The sequence below is a fragment of the Phasianus colchicus genome, chromosome 4 (assembly GCF_987193195.1).
Source record: "Phasianus colchicus chromosome 4, bPhaCol1.hap1.1, whole genome shotgun sequence".
NCBI classification, from domain to species: Eukaryota; Metazoa; Chordata; class Aves; order Galliformes; family Phasianidae; genus Phasianus; species Phasianus colchicus.
The window spans coordinates 55131727-55157633 of record NC_143439.1 but is presented as its reverse complement, the minus strand read 5'-3'; the positions used below and the strand labels follow the sequence as shown (position 1 = coordinate 55157633).

Sequence of the window (25907 nt, the reverse complement as noted above, 5' to 3'; positions counted from 1 at the left end):
TCAATCACCCCCAGACCTATTAAAAAACAGTGAAGTACCAACATTTACTTTTCCTCAACTGCATACAACCATTTCCTTTTCTGCATAATTTATAGTGAAGTGTTCTATTTGTGCAATTCTGAAGTAAAAAGATTGATATAACTAATTAAGAATATTCATTAAAATGCAAAAGAAAAGCATAGCTAGCTCTAAATTTCCAGAGTAGCAAAAAGACTAGAATAACTCCAATTAGAAAAAAAGTCATCTTAGAACCCTGATATCAGCCTTAAGTCACCTTTAAGCAGTTACATATTGTTACAATTTATTTCAATTTTGAAACAATACCAAGCCCACAGAATTTATCCTATTTAGATGTTTCTCCTAAGTATGCTTGTTAGCAGACAGAATGACGGCTAATTCCAGGTTCAGTAATGGCAGTGCTGTAATGAAACGTGCACAGTGAAGCAACGGCTCCACAGCAAGCAATGATGATCTGCCACTACATCCTCCTGCTCGCTCCTGGACAGAGATGTTTCAGCATTGATGAAAAAGGATAATTCTGCTTCTTCTTTGAAGGTGCAAGCATCCTGTAGGATTACCATGCTGAAAGAATTTAGAACGGGCTCTGGAAAGCACCATGGCTGACATAAGTGAGCAAACGAGCACACACAGGAAACAGCTTATGCACCTTTGCACCCCTGGCATGCAGCACAGTGGCTCCCCAACACCAGGAAGAGGGACTTGCTCTCATCTATATCTACAAGCAAGTGAAGGAGGATATCTAGATACATAGATATGATACAAACATATGATCCAAGCTCTCCTTTATGTAAGCTCTGCTGCTTGTTTTACCCTTCAGCAAGTCAGTGTATCATGTTGATCTAGCGAAGAATATTAACTATTTTCTGCTACTTTATTCAGTTAGTAAAGTTAAATCAACTGATAGAGAGGTCTCACGGAAAGGATGGCACAAGAGAAGCCTGGCTGCCTATTGTCAGGAAGGATGGAAAAAAGACATCAGTAATTCTGCACCTTCTATGAATATGGGGAGTAGAGATGTGCAAAGGACTGATCAATGTCATGCTGGCACGTGTTCTTGACTTATTAACTACAGGAAATAAAATTTTACCTTTAGAAACAAAGAAAAGAAAGAAGCACAACTGAAGTTCCTATAGAGCAGGAAAACAAAACCCAAGTACTCCTCTGCAAAACGTATTTAGACATCTGCTTGGTTAAAGAAAAGTTCAGAAAGAAAAAGATCAGCTTTCCTTGGAGCCCTCTCCCAGACTTGAAATAGCAGATTGGCTAGAAAGGCTTAGCAACTCGCCACAAAAGGATTCTTGCTTATGGATGCTAGGACATAGCTATGGGGAGGGGAATATAGCAAATGAGCTCTGAAAATGAGACACCCTTCCAATTTCATTTTCACAGAAGTCAGTTTTGGTGGTTGGGCAAAATCATCTTCAATCATTCTGTGATTCAGTGATGTTTTTCCAGAGTCAAAAAAAAAGTAAAATCAGGCTTCCACTGAAACCACAGAACCATACAAAGCATGCCTATGAAACAGGTTCATTTTTCAGCAAACAGTGCTAAGGAAGGCACTAGGGACCAAATCTGAACCTAGAGTTTCTCAAAGAATTTGTCACATATTAATATGAAGCATTTGCAAATGAGGCTGGAAATAGGAGTCTGAAGTTGAACACTACTGACTGCATAATGTATGCTACACAAACACAACCCTAAAAGGATCATAAGGATCCAAGGCAGCCCATGCATCTCTTCCTGTAACAGGCTCCTCTGCAGACTGAGAAAATCCCACCTGCTGATAACATATAATGCTTTTTATCAGTCCAACAAATTCAAACAGAAGCCATGGAATGTGCCACCATAAAAAAACATTCCAGTTCCAGGTTCCCCAATACCATTTTCAAAGTCATCACAGTTTTATTAAGAATCACTGAGTCACTGTTCCACCCCTAAAGTTTTAAGTGTGCTTTTATTATCCATCATATTACAGAACTCAGCCCAAGCACGTATTCTGAGGTAAACATATCAAACACTGTCCAAGTCGAACGCACTTACAATAACAAAGGCTACTAGTTTTGGCAGCTTGGTCTCAACAGTTTATGCAATTGATTGTTTCTCATATTTTTTCTTGAAAGAATGAATAATAGCATGTATTGAAAAGCAATAGCAGTTGCTTGGATTTCCAAAGTTTCTGTTCTTACGTCATGCAACTGTTTCCAAAGCTATTAAAAATTGTATCCTGCATGCCTTGAGAGAAGTGAATACCATTAAATGTACTGGTGACCACCTTGATATTGTAGCTTTATCTTAATACCAATTACTGTAGGAGTATGATTACGTACAGACTCTAATGTATACAAAGTAGTACCAAAACCTCAGCAGTAGCAAGAATGAGATTTTAATGAGCAGCCTCAACACCCAACTTCTTGTACAGCACAGGTTATTGACTTTCATCTTCTGTAATGACCCTGATATAACCTGTGTTTAATTAAGCTATGTTTTCCAAAAACGATCCGAGCTTAATTTGAAGACAAACAGAACAGCGTTGAGAGCAAAAACTGGGTTTTTTTTTTTTCTCCATCTTTCAAATGTTTGAGTAATTTCAGGGTCTGGAATGTCTTTGGAAAGCCCAAGTTCTCTCACACGCATGTCTGAGCTGTGATGTATGTAAAGATATTCTTCCCAAAGCATTTAAATTTAGTTAAACTGGCATTTCCTGCACTTAAAAAGGCAACCATACCACATAAAAGACTTCCAAAAAGCCAAGTCATGAAAAATTCTAGGATTTCTTTCATTATTAATACCTGTGATTTCAGATATTTTTAAGCAAAACATACTGTAAGTATCAAAGCTTCAGTTGTGCTATTTTTATTTTCCAATGCATTTTATTTTTATGGGTAGCTTAAGAGATTTTCCAAGTACTCTTGCTTTATTTTACGTATATTCTGCATATTCAGATGTGTCACGCTGAAACAGTTACTAGAAAGAACCAAGAAAAATGTTTTCCCTTTTAAAAAACATGGTGAAACTGGAGACGCAGCAGAAAAGCTTTACAATACACTTAACATGTTGGCAGTATCTGTCATTTCAGAAGCTTTTCTACACAGAGTTGTTTGTATTGAAATATGAAGGGTTAAAAGACAGTCAGTAACCAACAGAAACTGTAATTATCAGTGACTATGACACAACTGAAGGCGGGCAAGTTTACAGCTCTCCCGTTAATTAAGTGGTTTTGTTTGAACAGTTAATAAAGTATTGTGAAGGCACATGATGTCAGACATCAGCCACAGGCTTCGAGTAACACAGATACTCCTATAGTACCAAACGAGAGTAATTCAATGACTGTTTCTAGGGCAGATGGCAATTAGATGAGAAAATACTGTAGTCAAGAACTATATCAGCACAGTAGCTGCTCCTGTTTTTCTCATTTCAGACTATACTGTTAAACTCAGGAGCTTGAAGAATCAAGCTAACCAGCTTGTGCCCACAGACCTTACTACTTTGCTTACACTGACTTACCACTGTACACAAACACACTTTGCAACTGCTCACACTTCCAATTCAATGCATGCTCTGTACTAAGCAGATAAAACTGATGTGTGCATTTCATTACTTGGCTCTTCTCAACAAGAGCCCCCAGAATGTCAGAGAATCTCTGCAAACAGAAGGCACAGCATGCACATAGACTTAATTTTTACGTCCTTCAGCTGCAGATAAATAACATTTCCTGTTTCAGGCATTATAAACAATTTTTCTACTGAACATTACTCATAGCAACATGGAATTCATGAAAGGAAGCTCATAGCTGAGGTCAGGTATCATGGTGTCATGGAGATTAAAGAGTAGAACTGTTGAAATGGCTTTGACTTCATGCACCTTCAACAGATCAACCACAGCTATCTCTTGACTCACCTCAGTAATTCTGAGTGAGAGGGTAAAATACACTTTTGCTATGAAATCTTTCTAGAAATCTCCTCAGGTTGCTCAGTTTGTTTAAGGTGGCAAAATACAGTTTACAGCAGGATGAACTAGATGATATCCAGAGGGTCCTTCCAATCCCTACGATTCTGCCCACTTACAATTAAATCTGGTAAAGGATGTCAAAGACAAGATTTTGGGATAGGCTCAGCGAGCCACTTATGGAAAAAAGGACCCTAAAGAGGGAAGATCTGCTACCATTTTCTTCTTTACCATTCATCCTTGCTTGCCTCTACTAAGACACCACAGATAAAACAACAATCAAACAGAGGGCTCATTCAGGAAAGTGAAGCCTCTACCATGGTATCAGAGATTTAATTAATCTCTGAGTATTGGACTAAGCAGTCTGGCTATTAAGGAATTTAATTCTTACTCAATTGGATAATGATGATTCACCCTCAGAAATTTTGTGGTAAGCTCAGACAGCTAGCACCAACATTACCAAGGCATGCATTACACTACTGATTTCATAATGCTGTTTAAGTACTCACACAGTCAATTCCTGACTGGTCAGGCCAGAAACTGTATTTCCAAACTTGCAGGACTGTCTACAACTTCTGCACCAAATAAAGTTTGACAAAACATTTTACTTTGAACAACAACCAATCTGTCAAAGACTAAGTGTTAATACAGACAGCCATATACAACTTAAGTAACATTCCTCAAGTTTTGATGAGTGATATCAACCACACTAACACTAAAAGCAATATGAAACTAAACTTCTTCCCCTACAAAAACACACACATACCTGCATGAAATACCCAGTAACTAATGCCTTTCTTATATTGATATAATAGTCTCGGCTGGTAAAGTCTGTGCTTCTACGAGGCAAATTAAATCTATCCATGATTCGTGACAGCTGCTGGCGTACGTTGTCTGCAGACATCAGGGACCTGTAGTTAATGAAGTTGTCATAGCACCACTGAACCGACTCATGATCTGCAATATTAAAAAAACATGAATCAAAAATAAGTATTTTATCCAATTAGAATCAGTAAATAAAACAGCAAGTAACTGGTGTTCAGTTAGATGAACACCAAGAAAAGATATCCATAACTTTTTTTTTTAGTAAGTGATAACAGCTCTTGCCTATTCAGTGGATTTCTTTCATTAGATATCCTGTCTATATTATTTTCCATTCAGGAAACAAAAGAAAATTAGTCTTTCCTCCCTCCTCAACATAGAGAATGCACAACCACTGACGTTTTGCTGAAATACCACAGCAATGAATTTTGCACATTTCACCTGCACTGCAATTAGAAAAAGTCTCCAAAATCTGCAACAAAATGCAATTCAACATAAAAAATGCTGCAGTCTTTTTTTTTTTACTGTAACATACAACAAATAAACAAGACAGTGGTACATAATTACAGGTCATAAGTCAAACCCTTAAAATTAAGCCGCTGACTAACTGTTGAAGAGGTAGATAAACACACCAGTCCAATGCTAACTGTAATGCACCTCGCAGTAGTTTAAGTAAAAGTAAGTGACTGGTAAAATACAGCATCAGTAACATAACTGTGAACTTCCCATGCTTAATGTTACTCTTTTTACTACTGCTGGTAGCTCTAATAAGAGATCTTTTAAGATAGCAAACTGTTTTGTAAGAACTACACATATGACACTGAGAAGCCTAGCTCTCCCTACCACCTGTATTAGTCTTCAAGTAACGCTATTCTAGTATTTGCTACCTCAGTAATCCAACAAAACCAATCCCAGCAATTTAAATTCTCTTCAACAGAGTTGTCGAAACGCAAGTCAATTTACAAAGTTCACACAACGGGCTTTATATAAATGAGAGGGTTAAATAATTGAAGGAAAGTTTAAAGTTGCTTCTGTACTTCATCTTACAGCCTAAATTTAAAATCAAACAAATGCTGAACCTCTTGGTACACTACACAGCAAACGTGAAATTTGTTAAGTACCACAGCACATTGCTTCCTATGGCATTTGAACTGTGTGTTTTAACATGACCCAGAACTGTTTCATACTGTTCAAGGCATAAACAGTATCTGTGGTTTTTTATTCTGGTTCTGAATGTGAGAAAACTCTATTCCACAGTAAAACGCCAACTGAAGACTATTCCCATGCAATTCTGTGCTAAAAAGACTGCAAAACCACAGATCTCTGAAGCCAAGCAGTAGAGATTTTTTTTTTTGAAAAAAGGAAAAGAGGCTGAAGTGCTGAAGGCTATCCAGAAACGAAATACTTTGTCTCATTTAATTATGTGTTTTAAAAGCTCCCCAATTTTTGACAAAAAAATGCTACTGATAACTAAAATCAATCCATTTGAAAATATGTGCTTGTATATATAAAATATGACATTATATATACACATAGCATGTTTGTGATATAAAAATACATGATTCTGTGAAATATTTACAGAAGGACTTGGTAAAACAGTCAGGAAAATAAGGAGCAGACAAGTGGGTGAATGCCTTGAAAACTGACACCACTTGGCCTTCACGAGTACGCGTATTCTGTTTGCAGACAGAAATTAAAGACTACAACAGAAATTTACTGTGCAAGACAATATCAACACTACTGCATTACCTAAATCCTAATAAGGATATGACTTGGATTTGGGCAATAGGAAAGAGATCATTAAGCAGCCTACACATTTTGTCTGACTTATAAAAACCACTGAAATATCTGTGACAGAATGTACCCAATTCACTACAGAAGATATTTCTACACCAGAATTATACAATACAGTTATGAACTTTACTAATGCAAAATATTATAATGATTAAAAAGTAGCTATTTTTACTGTACATTTTAAGTCTTTAAAAAAAACATTCCCAGCAGATTAAAAGCAAAACGTGTCAAACAAATTTACTGTATTTGGATGCATTTTAACTACAAAAAAAGGTAAAAAACTACCTGATTTTCTACTTCACATCATGCAAAACTGAAGTTCAAACTGCATGTTCAAGTAGACAATGCTGCTTCATGTTTTATATTTTGTCCATATTAAACAAACACGTATTTCCTACACCAAGCGAATGTCTTGACTTTTCAGCCAAGTTCTCCACATTATAGTTCCATGTATTTTTAGAAACAGGACAACGTAGCCCTAAGAGATTTAGGCCCTGACCTCATCACATATTAAGTTACTGCCAAGGACATCAAACAGTCATTTTCCTTTGATGAATTATCTAAGGCTGGTTTCATTAAGGAAGAGAAGACTAACCTGAGCAGGAAAGCATCTTGTAGGTATGTTCCTGCACCGATATCTTCAAGACAATTTGGATCCTGTTATCTAAACAACTAATAGAACCAACTGATAGGCATCTTCCAGTTGCAAGTTTTAATTATAAGTTTCTTGGCTTTTATTTTTTTTTAAGACAGTTTTGAACACATACGTTGGTGTGTTTAATTTTAAGACACCCTTGTTTACGATAAACAATTCAAGCACTATTAAGATAAACAGTGCTTGAATTGTTTCAACACAGAATTCCTATATCAAAACTACAACAGAAAGGACTACTAAGTTTTTACTTGGGATCTCAGATTGTTGCTTTTTTCCTCTTTTCACAAGAAACACAGCTAGATCATAAAACATTGCTTTTCACTACCAGATTAAGTCATCTTTAGATTTACAACCAGGGTAAGTTACACATTCTCTGCGCTGCTCACCCTGAGAAGTTACTGAACAATTATGCTGACTTTTCTATAATTAGCATCAGATAACAAGTTTTCAATATTTCTTAATTATGGGAAAGCCTGCTTCCTTCTGTTCAAGGTTACCAACACTGATTTAAAAACCTGGCCTGATTCCAGACTTTTCTTTTTAAACATGATCTCTTTACTAGGTTTTGATTCTCTCTCCTAAAGAAAGTAGCATTTAATTAGCTTTTTTACATACTTTAAAAAAATATATTATTAATTAGAATGGAATAGTGTAAGAAGGCCCTACCTGGTCTCTCAACTGCCCACAGAACTGGGGAACAAAAGCTGGCCACATAGAAAACATGAAGTTATTTTGCTACAACAGGTACACACTTACTTTGTTTGAAAGCATGGTAGACATTCAGCAGTGTCAAATGATCTCCATCAATGTGGGCAAACCTCATCTTGGCTTCATCTGCTGCTTTCTTTGCTTCCGTGGGACGAACAAAACACTGTGGGACTAAACAAGGTTGGTATGGGCCCAACACAAACGCCCATATCGATGAGTCACGCATTCACAGATAGAGGAACAAGGCCTAGCTAGGTCAGTTCACAGAGCATAGGGCAGGGCAGGATGGCCTCCAACTGCATCTTGGACTGTTTACTACCTTGATTTGGTACATCAACACCTAACCACATCTGTAAGACAAGAGGGTTTCAAAGCTACAGAGTACCTGATTATTTTAATAGAATTATACGTAGGCATCAAAATCTCTATTCTGAAGGCCATCAATGTTACCTATACATACTGGAATTCTCAATAGATCTTGGTTCAAGGCCCAGTGCTGATAGCTCTACCAGGAACTAGTGTCATATAACAGAATACTTGAAATACAAGTCTGCTTTCTCAGAAAGCCTCTGTCCTTCACAGTGGATAAGAGCAGAAGGTAATTTTGGAACTATACTGCACTAACACAGTCTAAACAAGCATTAGCTTTATTACAAGTCTGCTACTAAACAGAACATACCAGTACAGTCAAGTCATCTTCCCAATATGGTATTGTTATCAGCACTGGTATACAGAAGCATATGTGAATGAAAATATCAAGACTAAAAGTTGTGATGGTAGCGGTAGTGGTGGAAGGTTAAACCGTCCTTTGACACTACTTGAAATAAAAACAGCGATGTGATGATCTCTGCCCACTTACACTCTCCAAAGTCTGATTTGGTCTTATTCTGAGTTGAATTAAAAAAAAGTAAGTTTTAACATTCCCTTTACAGACCACTGAAGACCATGAATTAAGCTTGCTACAATACTATTTGCGGTCTGTCAACATTCTTACAGGTTTGCAGTTTTAATACAAATTTGTAATACATTCAAAGCAGTTATAAATCTTACTTTACAGAGATAAACAGGAGAAAAAAGCAGTTTAAAGGAGGCCATACTGAAGATGTAATTTTTAAGAGTTTAAATTTCAATGAAATTAATGCCAAAGCAGCATTAATTTTGCAGCTAACACTACAAATCATTCATTTTCTTCCCCAAGACTACAGTAGCCTACTCATAATTTAAATCTAATCTCATCTGTCCCCAACAGATGAGAGCTTTTGTGTGTTCATTTTTAAATCCCATAAAATCCCAAGAACCACTACATTTCAGAAGTATATTGAATTGAATACTGGATGTAATTTCAGAAAAATGCAAACCGCAATACTGAGTCACATGGTAACAAATCAGAAAGTCTAATGCAGTAAATAAAATTGAAATGCAGGTGCAAAGTAAATACCCCATATTTTATGTCCTCTATTTGAAAGCAAAAATATAGACTATTTTAGTTTCAAACACATTAATAAAAGTAAAAATCAGTAATAGAATAAGTTGGAATAATTCACTGCTTTGATTAGTAGCACTTGCTCTATGGAGAAGTTAGATATGTGAAATCCCATAGCAAGACAACAGAACTTTACAGTAACTTCTAAATGAACTACAACTTTTTAGTCTGCTGATTTATTCTATACTATTCTCTACTCTTTTCTGGTATGTAGTTTTCATTTTAGTCCAAACTGTTAATACTTGGATTCCTATCCACATCCAGCCAATCTATGTGCACACTTAAGGCATTATTATATTTACTATCTACCAGATGCTGCATCACCAGTTTAAAAAAACAAAATCTATTTGAAAAACAGACCACAAATACTAGGCTGTTTAGTCTTTACGTAGAGTTTTAGTTGCAATCTCAACAGTAACCAGCTTCAAGACAAATGTTTAAAAAAAAACAACCTTAAAAAAAAAAGGGTTGTAAAAAATCTCAATAGAAAAAAGACTAAGACAAATCAACTGACTAAAACAGACAAATCCTAGACTTCTGGATTTTCTTTTCGTAGCTATTTCTGGGGTGGGTAGGGAAGAGCTGGGGGCAAGAGAAAGACAGGCACCAACCTACCACCACCTCCGCAATTAAGCTTACCATTAATTTAAAAAATTAAAGATTCTGCCCTGCCCATCTGCTCTGAGTCTGAACAATCATAACTCTGCAACAAACATTTTAGCTTGCTTTTAAAAAAAAATTTCATATAAATATACTGTAAGACTTAACCAAAGCAGATTTTAAACTCAGGTTATTTTTTCTCATTGTCCAAGTTAAGCACATAACCAGTAGTACAACTGCAAAGAGCCTGTTAAATAACACACCCTAAAGACACGTCAATAATTATGAATAAAGAACATCCTGACTTTCCTAAGAACAAAATCTTGCTGCTTGTCCTAGAGAGACCAACTAGAAAATGAAGTCTGTTCTATGTAAACTGGAGAATGAGATGCAAGGCTTGCTCGACAACATTTTTCTCTCAAGATCTCTCTCGACAAGCAGCTGTAATGACAGGACTATTCACTTTATGCAGAGTACAGCTGTGCACACAAATTAACTATTAAAAATATACACCCTCCCCCAAACTTGCTTTCTTTCCTTTAAAAGTAATGAATGCTTTTTAGCTTCCAATAAAATTAATTACTAAAAATCATATCATGTACAAGTTTAGTAGTTTAATATAATTTGTGCTCTAATTCTTTTGGAAATACTGGCATGTATCACAGTGCAGAAGAATGCACTTTGATATTTCTCTTCAATAGAGAATGGATTTCACTGCCTTAAAAGCAGAGTGGTTGAGTCGACATTTTTAGTCCTGATTATGAAGCTAAAAATAAATTTTCATTCCACTAGACCAAAATGTTCTATTAACTCAAATAAACACAGTTTAACTAAAAGTTAATCAAAAAGTTTGATCCTATCGATGCGTGTTGATTTCGTAACATTAATGATTATTTGCTGCAGGTCTACAAGCAAACCCATGGAAATTTAAATGGATTAAATTTCTGACAAATCAGCTTTTATTAAAAATAACTTAGATTGCTTATGTTTTTGATGTGGAAAGCTCAAACTTCCCCCAAACTGAAGATTTGCACTTTGGTATCCCTTTCCTTAATATTACCTGACAACATGGCAGTAATAGATAGGACCTCGTTAGAACAGTTGTAGTCACAACTTGCAATAACCATTTTAGCCAGCTGTGGGTCCAGTGGAAATTCAGCCATCATGGATCCCAACTCAGTCAAGTCTCCATCATCATTTAAAGCAGCCAGATAATTCAAGAGCTCTAAGGCTCTCATCAGAGTTTCAGGAGCTGAAAGAAATATTTACGTAGTTATATTATTCAAAGTGCTATTAATAAGCAAGAACAAGAATGCACAGATGACTTTGTTTTTTCACTTTCCATTCAGTTGGCTTCCAAACACAAAATTGTTACCAAATCCAATTATACACACCCAGATACGAATGACCTAGTAGATAAAAATCACTTACGTAGAACAGCTACTAACTGGTTCAAAGTCTTTGAATATTTGAAGAGTATTACTTTTTAAGATTCAAACAGCAGAAGCATTGTTAAATATTCATGTAATAATATCAATATTCTCCCAGAGCACTGACATCATTCTTGTTCAACAGAAAACAGATTGGGTACAGTCCCAGAATTTCAACAATGTGCTTTAGATATCCATGTTCTTTTACAATCTGAACCTTTAAGAACTTCCCTTAAATCTGCATTTCTTACAAGTGTATATTAAGCCCACAAGAAAAAAACAAAAAAGAATCCAGATGCCTGCTAAGCTAGCATCCACTCCACATAGCACTATACTAACAATGCAGTTCAGTAGAACTGCTTAAATGCTTATAGCCATTTCAGGTGAAAAAACTCAACCAGCTTTGACGTAATTTATAGAAAGCTGATCTGTGAGCTTAATTTACAACACAACCCTGCTATTTTCAAGGTATTTCTAACATTTAATACTTTCACAAGAAAGATTCACATTAATTTTATAGACTAATCCAAAAAGTATGTATTCAGCTTTAAAAATGCTAGCCAATTTTATTTACATGCAGTTAACTGATGTGCAATTAGAAAGCATAATCAAGGTGATGAGTAAAAAATTCACACAGCAATACATTTTTTAATGCACATAATTTCGTCATATCCTTGCAGGTAAAGGGCATTCAGTATATTTCCTGTTTCCACTGGAAGCTCTCAGGCAAACAGTTTCAGCAAAAAAATAATATTTCATGTCATTGTATAAAATATTCAACAAAATTAAAGACTGCTGAAGTCGTCTATGCCTGCAGCAGACAAGAAAATATGAAACAAATACCTGGAGGATCCATAAAATCAAAGTGCACCAAATCATCTATACCAAGCTTCTTGAGCTGCAACACTACAGATCCTAAGTTAGACCTCAAAATCTCAGGGTACGTGTTATCCTAAGGGAAGGAAAAAGAAAATTTACAGTACTGTGTAGTTTCGTGCTTGGAGAAACAGGCATTCAAATTTTAATTTTGCTTGGCAACAAAACAATTGGCTACTTGGACCAAGTGCTCTTACAGATGCATTCCAAAAAGAGTAATCTTACCTGCATTTCTGTTTTGTAAGCCTTCTCTGTGTAAAGCCTGAAGCACTTGCCTGGTCTAGTACGACCAGCACGGCCAGCTCGCTGTTGAGCAGAAGCTTTACTAATTGCAGTCACCAAGAGAGACTCCACTCTGATACGAGGATTATACACCTATTTCAAAGTGGAATAAGAGCAGGAAAAGGAGATGAATGAACATCACTCATAGTAAGACTTATCTCACAAATAAAAGACAGCTTGAAATTTATTTTCAAATGCAACTTTGGACTAGGAAATCACAAGTTGTATGGATCTGAAAGGGAAAAACAATTTTGGCTCTATAATCCTTTGAATCAGTTGACAAAAAGCTTCACAACTGCCTAGAAAACAGCAGCTACTTTTAATTCTTTTATTAACATCATCTCCTGCCAGGCTTCCCATCGTCCTTAAATGTGTGTGTATTTTTAGATAAGATTTTCATGGCAGAACTAATGTGTCTAATTTGTTCTATAGAGTGCTAAACACACTCTTGATGCTCAAGTAATTCCACGCAAAAACAAGTTGTCTTGATACAATTATAAGGTTGAATAATTGTATTCTAGAGGTCAGAGAAACGTAACATCAAGGCTCGAATGCAACTGTAAAATCACACCAATTATAAAGCAAGATTACTTCAAGGCCACATGTTGATTTTCACATACAAAATATTCTGTGATATACTGCAGCACTCTCACTGCAGTTACACATGCTGCCCACCCCCAGGGTTCATGAAATAGAAGAAAAAAATCAAGTTCAGAGGAAAACCTCCTTTGGTTCATGTCTAACACCTTCCCGGTATGAACGGGTGAAAATCGTACTCAAAACCTTCAGTTCTTATTACAGATGGTATTCAGCCAAAAGAGTTACTTACAGAATAGAGTTAAACCTAAATTATTGCAACTTGCGTATTAAGCTGCATTGCCTGTACCCACATTCTGCTGTATCTCATTCTGCAGAAGTGGCTGACAATGTGCATGAGTGTTAAAGGAAAAGCCTTAAGAAACTAAGATATTAAGACAGTTACCAGTGAAAGAATTAAATGAAGTTCAAAAGACTTGAAATTTATACTTCATTTAGTTCTTAGTTTGACTACAGGAAATCTACTTCAGTTCTCTGAACCTCCCTTCATGTTCCAAGAAATGCTTCATGGTATGTGATTTTCAGAGCTGCAAGAGCACCCAATAAACACTGACAAGAAACAATACAAGCCTAGGTATTTATTACTTCTCTCTTCTCATTTTAGTGCTAGAGTTTCCCATTTTAACACGACTTAAACAGGTAACTTTCAGCACCTGTTGTTTACTTTCAGTAAATCAAGTAACTAGGAAATTCATATTCTACACCTACCTTCAAATCTTATTTTTTAAGGCTAAAGCTCTACTAAGCTGTTTTATGCTGTTCTAGCTAAGTTTAAAAAAGGCAAAAGATTAAGCACCGAGACTTCAGTTGAGTAAGACCTGTCAAAATGTTTACAAAGAAGAATTACCCAATCAAACCAGATCAACTAATATGGTATTTACCTTTTGTTTTGCAAAGCCAGGATCGATCACAAACACAACACCATCTATTGTTAATGATGTCTCAGCAATGTTAGTGGACACAACAACCTGTTGAAAAATGAAAGTTAATAACTACTTGGTCATGAAAATACTCATACAAAGCCCTGATTCCCTGCAGCAAGAATTGTCAGCAAACTTTCTTCCACCTCATCAGTAATCAGCAGAGCTCTGCTCCAAAATTTTTGCTGGATCTGAAGTCCACCAGATGAACCTGTACTGAAGTCCATCCAATTCTGTCCACTGTGTTTCTGTTCTATGTTTCATTAACAATATTAAAAAGACAGCATTGAAAAAAAACAGAAGAGCAGATATTTATATGAAAAATTTCTATTCAAAATTTTGCTTAGCACCAGTAAAAAATGAGAAGTCACACCTGCTCTCCAACATCTTCTGTTGCCTTCTAAAGTCCTTTTTAAGCGCAAAGATGGCAAGCTGGTTAAATAATATTCTATCAAGGGTTATGTAACTGTACTTTGATGAGTCACATTTATCCACAGATGCTCCCCTCCAGTTAAGCAATTAGGAAAGCCTTCTCTGTTTTACACTCCAGATATTAGCAGACAAAACAGATATATGCTTATTATTTTTATTCACACATTTTTTCACTTGTTTCAGAATAAAGCAGTTCTCAATACCTTCCAGCAAAGATCCTCAAACCCTGTTTAATTTCAACTATATCTTTTAAAAACACCGGATAGTCAAATACATTCACATATTTTCAAGGTTATGGTTTTGAGTTTCTACAGAATTTCTGCAGACCATCTCACCTGAAACTACAAGGGCATATCTGAGTTCTGAAGGTTGGTTCATTCCCATTCACACAATTAGATTTGGTATAGCAGTCCACAGATATTTCAAGTTCTCATCCCAACACTGATTGCATTAAGTCACATATCACACATTAAAACACATGCTGGCTTAAAAAAAAAAAAAGATTCAAAAGGAGTTCATGGTATCAGTTAGACTACTTACCTTTTATTTCTTAATTTCAGAGAACCATCATCACAATTTTCAGTTTAGCAATTAGAATCTGATTCTCCTAAAAATTTGTTCTGAATTACAATGAAGCCAGTGGCTGGAATAGATTGATAACCCTAATGATTTCCTCCTGGCCAATCATTTTGACAGTTATTATTCTTAATTCATTGCATCCAAAGTAGACTTAAGTGTCTAAGCTCACCTAAAAGCTGCTAAATAATGAATGCAGTATTTAGGTCGGGGGGGAAAAAAAGCAATCTGGAATCAATCTGGTGTTCTATCCTGAAATGATATGCTATTTGGAAATTCTTTAAAAAAATATACCTCTCGTTGAGGAATAACCTACAAAAAAAGCAATGCAATTAACTGGTGACACAGAAGCACAATTGCACTGTCACAAAAATTTTGCAAGTCATTAAATATGCAAATTAAACTAGCACTCCCATATTAACAGGCTGGTCAAGCCACATTCAGCTTGCTGCTGTAAAATGTGTTTTTATCGGAAGTCTGAACTTTTTCTGGACCTACTAAAACACAAAGCATTCCTCCCCAGAAGCTTCACAATGAATTACAAAGCAGCACTGGAAGGTTTTTGTGCTGCTTTTGATCACCAATTTCTATCAGAACACTTCTTCAGTACTGATAACCCAATACTGTTAGTACGACTAGTCCACAAAGGCCCATCAATTTAACTTGAATTTACCGGTCTTGCACTTGGAATTATGCAGGACTTTCCAGGAGCAGAGAAAAAAATATTTACAACAGTGGATCCTCTTGTATGTCCATATTTCACTTGTTAATGTAACATCATTTAAAAAATAAGGAACGAATGTAATACTGCAAGTAATTGAAGAAAAACCTGACTTAAGCTCCATGACATCTGAAGTCTAAATCAAACAAATTTACATGGAAATCAGACGAAGGAAATTTGTGCTGAATTATGTAAAATAATAAATTGTATCTAATTACCTTTAACTGCAGTTTTGCAGTTTTAACTGCACTATTGAAATTAAAGAAATGGTTATGGCAAAAAGATTTCTAAATATCACACTAACACTTTGATACCCCCAAGGATTTCAGAGATTAAACTGCTTACTTGGAATATTAACAAGCTACATATTAGCTAAATATTAAGATCTCTACACATTGCCCATGCATTAACTCTTAAGTTTCCTGGAACAAAAAATAAAACAAGTCTGGAAATACCATTCTGCTATCAGGAACTGCTTTGTTTATAGGAAGTGATGGGCAAAACTAAATGCCAATTTACACTAAGAGATTAGTGCCACAATGTAATTTTTAAGATATGTATGTTATCTTGCACAAATTTCAAATGAATCACAGAAGAGAGCAGTCAGATTCAATGCACCTTCTTTCGTCCTCCCAATTTTAAAGGCACATGTTAACCATAAAAGAGAGAATAATAAGGAAAAGCCTTCCCCACTCCAGGATTTACCAGTGAAATTACTACTGAAAAAGCCTTTAAAAAAAAAAAAAACCACTATAAGACTGATCTGAACTTTAGATTCCACCTAGAAAGAATATGGTCGCTACAGGTAATTGCTCTCATGTTCAATACTGAAATGCTTAAAATGCTAACCACAGGTTAATTTTAACTATTAAAATTTGCAGGCAGTTTATTAATTTTAGAAACCTAAAGATTAATGCACAAGACATTGCTTCTCTCAAATTTAACACTGGACTGATCACAGCTGACTAAGTTACTAGCGTCAACTTCCAAGTAAGACTCTCACAATCATTTTCTTAGAAGCTGGTAACTCAATGAAACTAAAGCTGAGGAAATAAGCAATCATATCTATGCCCTTTGCTTTACATATTTTTAAGCCTAATAGAGCCTTTCAAACGATTCAGAGCTCTTCTGAGCTGTCCTTCCTCAGCAGTTCTGAAAACCAGGCTCAACTGCCACCAGAGACTGTGGAATCAGGCATTCTGTAACACAGCAGAGGCTCAGCACTCTACGGTCCTACTTGACACATTTTGATTGCTAACGGAAGATAAAACAGTAACTTCTCAATTCATGGATGCACTTTTCATTCCTAGATTTATCATAAACAAATGAACCTATACCAGAGCCAGAACACTTCAGTCAAACATATAATTAGAAGCACAGCAAAAAAGGGGGAAAAAAAGTCTGTCAACAGAATGATTTCATAGGTTTGAATCTGTTGCTTACATATTTTATACCCTCAGCTGAAACTTTTCCGGACTGTCAATTTCTCTTGTAGAAAGATGGTTACTACAAAGAGAGTGTCCTTCAACACTGATACACTCTTTGACAGATCAACATAATGAGAAGTCCATGGTGCATATGCTATCCTCTTATAAAGAGTAACAGAAACTGTCTATTTTGAAGTCCACAGCTTTAAATGAATTTAAATGAAATACACAGCTGTGAAAATCAATTTCATTCATTGGACGTATTTACTAATACACTTTACTTGCAGTGTTAGTTTCATGACTGCAGAAAGCACACAATCTAAAATAACGCTGATAAGAAAAATAAGATAATTTCTCTTAATTTATTAAGTAATCTCCTACAGAACACTAAGAAGTTGTCTCTACTATTCCACATACATTGTACTGTCCAAAAAGGCAAACAATCAAGGAATAAACCCCACCTAAAGCACATAGCATGATTCAGCTTTGGCTGTTAAAAAAAAATCTAACTTGGTAAATACTATGATTTCATACAGCAGTCATTTAGCCTTAAGAAGCTCTATCAGATTCCTTCAAACATCCAGTTTTAGAGAAATATCCATATAGTTTCTCATGTAGTTTATATATGCATTCAAGAATTGAACTATTATAACTCTGTGAAGAACATGCACTAATACCATTTTTCAAGACTTGAGTTCTTCAATCCTTTTTGCCTGATGAATGAAAAGAAGCCCAATTTCTTAGTCAGAATGACCCTTTACACTGACAACTTGTTTTAACTTGTACCTTCCCATAAGCCTTTTGAGAAGCAAACAGAACATGACCAACCCCTTATAGGACATTATCCAGCAGTTTCATTTCCAGGAAGAACACATCTCAATAACTAATCAGGGAAAAAAATCCCATCCCTCCACATATATCAAGTGGCTGTCAAATTCAGTATTTGCTCCATCTTCTCTTCCTCAAAAGAAACTTGTATGAAAGCCAGTTCCATTCAGTTAAATCAAACTTTACTAGTAGAGTTTAGCATCACATACAAAAGGCAAAATTTTGAACTGCATGAAGAAGTAAATTTTTAGGTAATTCTGATTTCAAGTGATAAAGATTAAGGCTTCATTAAAGCTTTCTACTCATTTCTGTACACTTAAAACACCTGTAACAGACTGAACTGCTGAACCAACTGTGAAGAGCATATTAAAACAGTATACTACTTACCTTTCTTCCTATTGCTCCATTCTGTTTTTTTGGTGGGGGAGGTTCAAAAATCCTCTGCTGTTGCTGAGGAGGAAGGGTAGAATACAATGGAATGATTTTGATGTCACCCACTTCAGGACCTAAGTCATCAATTTCACGTTTTATCCTCTTGCAGGCTTCATCAATCTCCTGCAAAACAACAGTGGTTAAAAAAACTCCATAGGAAAGCTAATCCATTCTATGTTAGAAAAACTCATCATCATTGCACTATGTCATCTATTCCCAGAAAAATAATTACAATAATTTCACTTAAAAAAATCCAGGTGCTTGCCTGATTTCCAGTTAAATTTTCACAAAGCTCCCAGATGCCTCAGCTTCTTCCATACTCTAATGAACAGCCTCATTTGCATGCAACATCCTTTTTCTTTTAGTCATGTTTCCTAATTAATTCTCTGCAAATTGTACTAAAATTGAAATCTCTCACCCTGGAATATTAAACTGCACTCATGACCTTTTCAATTTTCACAATCTAAAAGAAATTGATGTGCAAGATATTTAAAATAAGCCAATTAAGCTTCAATGTCACGTATCACTAATGCAATTATATGGAAGATTTGCTTCATTGTACCTAATGAGAACAAACACCTTTACAGTATAAACATGGATGCTCAGAACCAAACCTCTTAATCCAGTGCTTGAGATTTTGAAGTAAAATTAAATGGAATTCCATTTAAACAGTAGAACATTCAGAGCAACAAACTCTGCAGACTGTACAGATTTTCTCGTGTAGTTTTGACCTCAGTAAAGCACTGCACTTCCTATTGTTTCTTACACAAGAGTTCAATGCAGCCCACATACAATTAAGTTGCAGTTTAAAACAAGAGATATAAGTCAGCTATATAGCCTATAGTTATGACAAAATGTAATGAAAATTAGGCCAAAAGAATACAATTCATTAACTTCATCTTAAAATTGCTAGTATAACTAATTAGTATAATTAAGAGGTACTCTAATCAACTACTGATATTTCTAGTGAACCACTGATGGGAGAATAAAATCACTGTGACAAGAATAACAGTAAGCAAAAACATGTCTACAACATATTCCAAGAACAGAGGCCAGATTTCCCTTACCACAATTAATTGACCAGCCTGGAGTTGAAGTCATGCTTAGGACACTCACAGGAGTACATAAAACATCAGATAATATAAAGCTTCTGTAAAAATCACTGCTTTAAATTATAATTATGGAAACAAAAGCAGCTTCCTTTGTAGAAACCATAAAATTCAGGTAGAATGTAGAACAAACTTGACAAGATTTGGAGATCATCTTTACTCTGAGACTTTTCAGTTTTCAGCATAACTGCATTCAGCATGTTTTAAATAAGCACACATAGTACAATACTCATGTTCTGTACTGACCAGTATACATAATTAACAGAAGCACAGCAAAGCAACAGGTGCAAGGCGTACCTCGTTGATATCAAAGTGTTCCTTAATAGGAAGCTTAATGCCTTCTAGCATTATATTGCCTATCTGAATGAACTACACATATTTACAACAAAAAACACTTTCAATCAAAGGTGCATTTTGCCAACAAATCCAATATCTTTCACAACCTAAGAGGCACACAAGAAACTGAGCTGGAATGCCCCCTACTGGTTTATTAACAAAGAGTGAAATTATTTACACCGAAGCCAATATATGGAATTCTTCTGACAAACCCTTCTAGAAAGCTCATTAATAGCCTCTTAGTAAGAAGTAAAAACCTAATGTAGTTGACACATCATACACAGTAGTTCAGTAAATTAATAATTTCATGTAACCATCCTTATGACAAAAGACTACATGTCAAAAATAAGTAGGCGACTAACTCAGAAGCCACATTCCCTCAAATCTGCACATACTGCCAAGTCTTCACAAGCTGCTACTGGACATCCATTAGAAATGTAATATGTAATCAGACTGTCTTACAAAAACATAAAAAGTTAAACACTAAACCTAACACAGAGCTGAGCTTCTGATATGAAGATCAGGAAACCATTTTAAGGAATTTGAACATAATGCACTACATTGGAAAGATCAGATGCTGGGCACCATGGACAGAATCAGCAGAAAATCATTCACATCAGAATCCCCTTAAAGAATGCAAGTCATCAAGAGCCAGTGTGACTCATGTAAAGACAATTCAAGAGAACCGTGTAGTACTGGACTGTTTAATAAGAAAAACAAACTACCACAGTAATAGATACACAGCTCTCTCCTTCAGCTGTACTCACAATCACTCTCCAATTCCAGTGAAGTGCAACTGTTATTTCTGTCAGAAAGCTTTCTGAAAAGCTATCCCTAACCATGCAGTCTTAAGGACATACATAGTTAGAACAGTTTGGAAATATTGAGGATTCAGTTGTCAGATAAGTTTGTACTGCATGAAAGCATTTAAGTCTGACAGTATGACAGGTATGGTTGAACACACAACCCTAGCTTTAATCCTCAGAGGGCTCAGCAAGTCTAATTCAACAGTCTCTACACATAAGTACTGGAAGATTTTATTTTTAAAATAATTTTAATGCTTGCACATTGAGTCCATTACAAAATCCCTTGAAAAGGAATTATTTCACCAACAAACATGTTGATTTTTCTTCTTGGAGAGAAAAAAAGGGAAACTATTGCAAACTTGCCTTACACTCTGTCTGAAAAGCTCCTCAAAGAGCCCTGATAACTTCACCAATTACTTGAGGACATCAGTGCACTGCCAGTAGGAACATGTATGGGATCGGAGAAACCAGTCAAAGCCACAACTGCTTAGAGCATTAGCAAAAAGACTTGCTTCGGAAGTAATCAAAGTATGCCTATCAAATAAGGGGTGCGAGGCTTAGACAATACTTAGTTTAAGAGAACCTGATCCTAGTGCCTCACAAAATGAGACTTCTTGAGTGTTATCTGAAAAATAATCCCCAGAATTGTCCCAGCCAGCCTGTCTGCATTAAAGTTTTCAAAAGCTCCTAGTTTGATCAAAATGGATTAATATAATTAAGTGGTTGTAGAATTATCACTACTTTAAATTTAGAATGCCTAGATCAGAAGTTTAACTAAAGGAACATTACTTGCAATCACAAGACTGCTGGCTTTTAGTTATTTCCAACTCCCTACTTGTGATCAAAGGTAGTACTGGGTGTGCCTCTCCTCTCACCACACTGTCACATTATTCCCTGCTTGATTCCTTCTTAGAACTGTGTAGGTCAGCACGTTACAGCCTTCCCGCCAAGGGTTGAATTCCAAGCTTTGTCATGAAGTTCAGTAAGACTTAAGTCCATATGAGAAGCAATGCTTTCCAGTGTTTTATTATAAACAAAGCAAGAACACAGTGCTCAATTTCCTTTTAATTTATCAGAAGTGGTAGTACAGCCATCTGTATTTTCCACCAAACATTAAGTAGGCTACTTATGCTTCTTGAATCTGACAAGATTTTTACTCCATCTTAACCCACTTTTCCAAAGAAGGCAGGCTGATGACTAGTGCTTAAGCAAGAAGAAACACAACAAAGACCACCACCTTCGGATGCAGTAATTTTTTATCCTTTTCACTGAAGCTGTTCTTCCGTGCAGGTAGAAACGCAAAGAGTCACTAGACAATAAGGAAAATCTGAATTTGATGACTGTTGACATAAAAAGTCCTGAATTTTCAGAAAGCCAGGACTGCAGCTTTATATTACATTCTGGAAATAGCAATAACTGCTACTCATATCAAGCTGTCAACAAATTGAGAGCATGCTTTATTTTTCCTCTCACAGCTGATCAATACTTCTACAAATACACATACTAAGGTACTACTAACTAACCAGAGAAAGCATTAGCTGCAGTTTAGTTACTTGAATGCTCAAGACAGCCTTTTCATAGCCTTTTTTGTCACCTATCCATTTCATACTGCTCACTACTGCTTGCACACCTTATCCCAAAGAATCGCATCAACCACCACTTCCTGCTTTCAAAATACACAGAAAAACTACTTACATTGCAACAAGACAAATTAGGATGGTAGAGTTGAATTCCTACCCTTTAAGGAACTAAATCCCTTCCCCAGCTCATCCAAGAGAAAACATAAAACCCTTCATAGTGCTTAAAGGATGGCAAGAGAATGGGAAAAAAGAGGTAAATCTCAAAAAAAAAAAAAAGTTTCTTCAGCCCAGCAGAAGTGATCAAGGAAGACAACAATAAGCTGTCAGTATTTAAAACTGAAAGGATTCTAACTGATGTGGCTTAACCTCTGACTCACCAAAGGGCTTAATGAGTGATGAATTCCCACTCCATATGACCCTCCCAGCACTGATTCCTATCTAGTATAAATACTAGAAGAAAAAAGCAAGGTTAAAAACACAAACAAAGCCTAATAATACTGGGTTTTTTGTTGTTGTTGTTCATGGCAGTGGATGGTTTGGCTTGTTTCCTGGAAGATTCTACTTATGAAAGTCTAATCACAGAAAATCTTCTGGATATGACTTTTGAAGATATCTGTGCCAATTTAATTTAGAAATATATTGGTTCCTCAGGCTCTGCATCAGAACACAGTTAAGAGTAAGGAATAAGTGAAGCATAACTACATCCCCAGCTCCCCCAAATTTTTTCAAAACTGCATCTGCACTGTTAAGTGTATCACCTCACTACTCCAATATTCCCTAGTTCTAAATCAAGAAGGTTTTGAACATATAATTACCAGTTCACCTAAAAGGAGCTGTATAAAATTAACCACAGAAGGGATCAATTTTGCTTCTTATCAAGCAGAGAGCTACTCCACCCCTTCCCTCCACCTACTGTTGAAAATAGTCTTTACTATATTATTTAAACTGAATGATCACTAGAAAGTCATTCATTTTCTCCCTGATGGTATTTATGCAGTACCGAATGAGGCACACCTACTGAAGGCTTATAGGAGCAGTTATGTACATTATGGAGTTAGAGCATCACACCATGAGCAGCAAGTTTGCAATGAACAAGCAGTTCTGCTGAAATGGTTGTCAAAAAAAAAGGAAGAGGAAACCTGGGAAGACTAGTTGGAATGAACCTAATGAGTTAAACTGCCCCCTCTAAGCTAACAATCCTATAGTATGAATATCCTGCCCTTTGTTTGTGTGCAGCACTCACCCACAATACCATGGGCTGAGGCTTTAACTTGCACTGGAACTCAACAGCAGCTCCACAAAATGACCAAAGTTGCCCTGCACCACTGACATGCCTCAAGTAACAGCAACCATCCTGGCTCAATTGCTAACTAACATGTGACCATCCACACAACTTGCTGGTGAAGCTCCAGTCCATCTTAAGACCGAAACCATATATTATTAGCTTTCAAAAAAAACAATTCTACAAAAAGACTGCAACTAATGCTGTCATATTAAGAACATTTAGTATAACCATTTATGAGAAGACATACAGAAAAAAAAAAAACTATTTTGTGAACATGATTCTTTGCAACTTGATTTCAGAAGTGCTTCCTTCTTCAGCTGACACCATACTGAAGGCCTACACAAAGAATCCCTAAACATCAAAAGATCTTCAGGACTGCTCCAGCTCTTAAAATCTTTTAAATAGTATTGGCTGATCTGCCGGCAACACTACACAGTTAAGATACAGCTTCATCTTGGATAAATGAGCCAGTTGACTTTTAACCTTGAAGAAAACAAATGCCAAAAAAAAAGTTTAAGTCAATTTTATCTTGTGTAAAATAATGGGAGTGGAATACATAATTAAAAAACAGAAAGGCTCCACAAACCAGAAATTTTTGTAGACACCTTAGGAACTCGGAGAAGTACATAAAAATCACAGACAGAGTACAGCCAGCCACACCTAGCTTTGATACAGAAGTTTCATTTTTATAATCAAGGGCACCTGAAACTTCATAAATTTCTTTCTTTCTGCCAAGGAATGAATGCAAACTGCTAAGATCAGAAATACTAAGATCAGAATAAGCAACAGCTAAGATGACTGGTCTGCTGAAAATCACCATTCTAGAAGATGCTTACAGATTCAGAGAAACAAAACTTTGTAAAATACAAGACAGACAGGAGACAGGGAAGGAATAGTCTTAGAAGGATAAAGTCAACACTTCACCATAGGTGAGAACTCCTCTGTCAACAAGTCCACACTGAATTTGTCTCAGCATAACTGAAGATATTTTTCAACTTGTTTTATCTGAAATATTTAATGTTGGCATCTCAAATGAAAAGCAAGAAACTTCATGCCTTTAGCACTCGACCACAATCACTGGTATTACTCTTCTTCCAGTTTACAAGCCTCAACTCATTCTACATGAAGCTGAAATAAGACAACCTGTGTTCACTGCAACCCACTATACATTAACCACCTTAATGCCATTCAGTCACTGCTGAGACCAAAGAAAGTTGTTAATTTTGCCTTTAATTTCCTCATAAGCAAGTCTCTGTCACCTTGTTTCACAGTTTTAGTGATTGAGCAGCCTGTAAAGAAAAAAGTGACCTCAAAAGTAGTCTGTGATATCACATACACACTCTTCAGCTACTGCAAAGGAAAACTGTTAGCAATATAGAAATTATCCTCATCCAATTAAAGGCTTATTTAATTAAGATTCTTTTGGTTTCTGACAGTGTTTCAACTGGGCCTGGCAACACAATCTTCCCTGATAACTCCTACTTCCATCATCAACTTTGTCTTAACCGCAATCCAGTTTATCACCTATATAAAAGCCACTTCAGGCTCTGTGGGAAGCCAAGATACCCTCTACCCTTTCCTGCCTTAGAACACTGCTATTACTGACCTAAAATCTTTTCAAAGATATCAAAACAATTTACACCTGCATGCTTACACTTAAGACATCCCAAACTTCGTTTAGCATTGAATATCTATCTTTTAAATAAGGAATAAAATCATCTTGCATTCTATTCAAATAATTCTCCAAAATAAAAACAAGAACTACAGAACATTACTAGCTGGAGGAAAAAAAACCAAACAAGAGTACAACTGTAAGACTTGAGCCACTGAGCCTACTGGATCTGAACCAAATAGCAGTACATACACTGCACTTTCCGACGCTATAAATTCCAACAGATTACATCACTTCTGAACAAGCAATAGTACAAGCCCAGACTTTATTATGATACTCAAAGATGGACCTAATAAGAGCCCCAAAACATCATGGATGAAGAGGACAGAGCATTTCAAAGTATTTCATCTTCTCCACGGATGCTAAACCAGACTTCAACTCCATCCTAATTAGCTGGATTCATCCCAGCTCCAAGCAGAGCTGCTCCACTGTCATGGATACTTGGACTGGTCAGTAAGACAATATAGGGACAATATTAGACATACTTATGCATAACTGTCTGTATGCATATCATACACACAAGTTTTTCAAAACCATATGTATAACACACTACTCTGTAAATTAACTGCG

The 25907-nt window shown here is 36.0% G+C and overlaps 1 protein-coding gene across 1 annotated transcript in view; it reads right to left on the bottom strand.

The window, feature by feature from the left end:
- The window catches only part of DHX15 (DEAH-box helicase 15), a 41677-nt gene that overhangs the window by 3380 nt on the left and 12390 nt on the right, over positions 1-25907 (bottom strand). The window contains exons 6-12 of the mRNA XM_031588432.2: positions 18505-18672; positions 14095-14181; positions 12560-12709; positions 12302-12410; positions 11089-11280; positions 7994-8116; positions 4733-4923 (exon numbers count right to left, since the gene is read on the bottom strand). Of these exons, the coding sequence (XP_031444292.1) occupies positions 4733-4923; positions 7994-8116; positions 11089-11280; positions 12302-12410; positions 12560-12709; positions 14095-14181; positions 18505-18672 (1020 nt within the window). The remainder of the gene's footprint in view (positions 1-4732; positions 4924-7993; positions 8117-11088; positions 11281-12301; positions 12411-12559; positions 12710-14094; positions 14182-18504; positions 18673-25907) is intronic.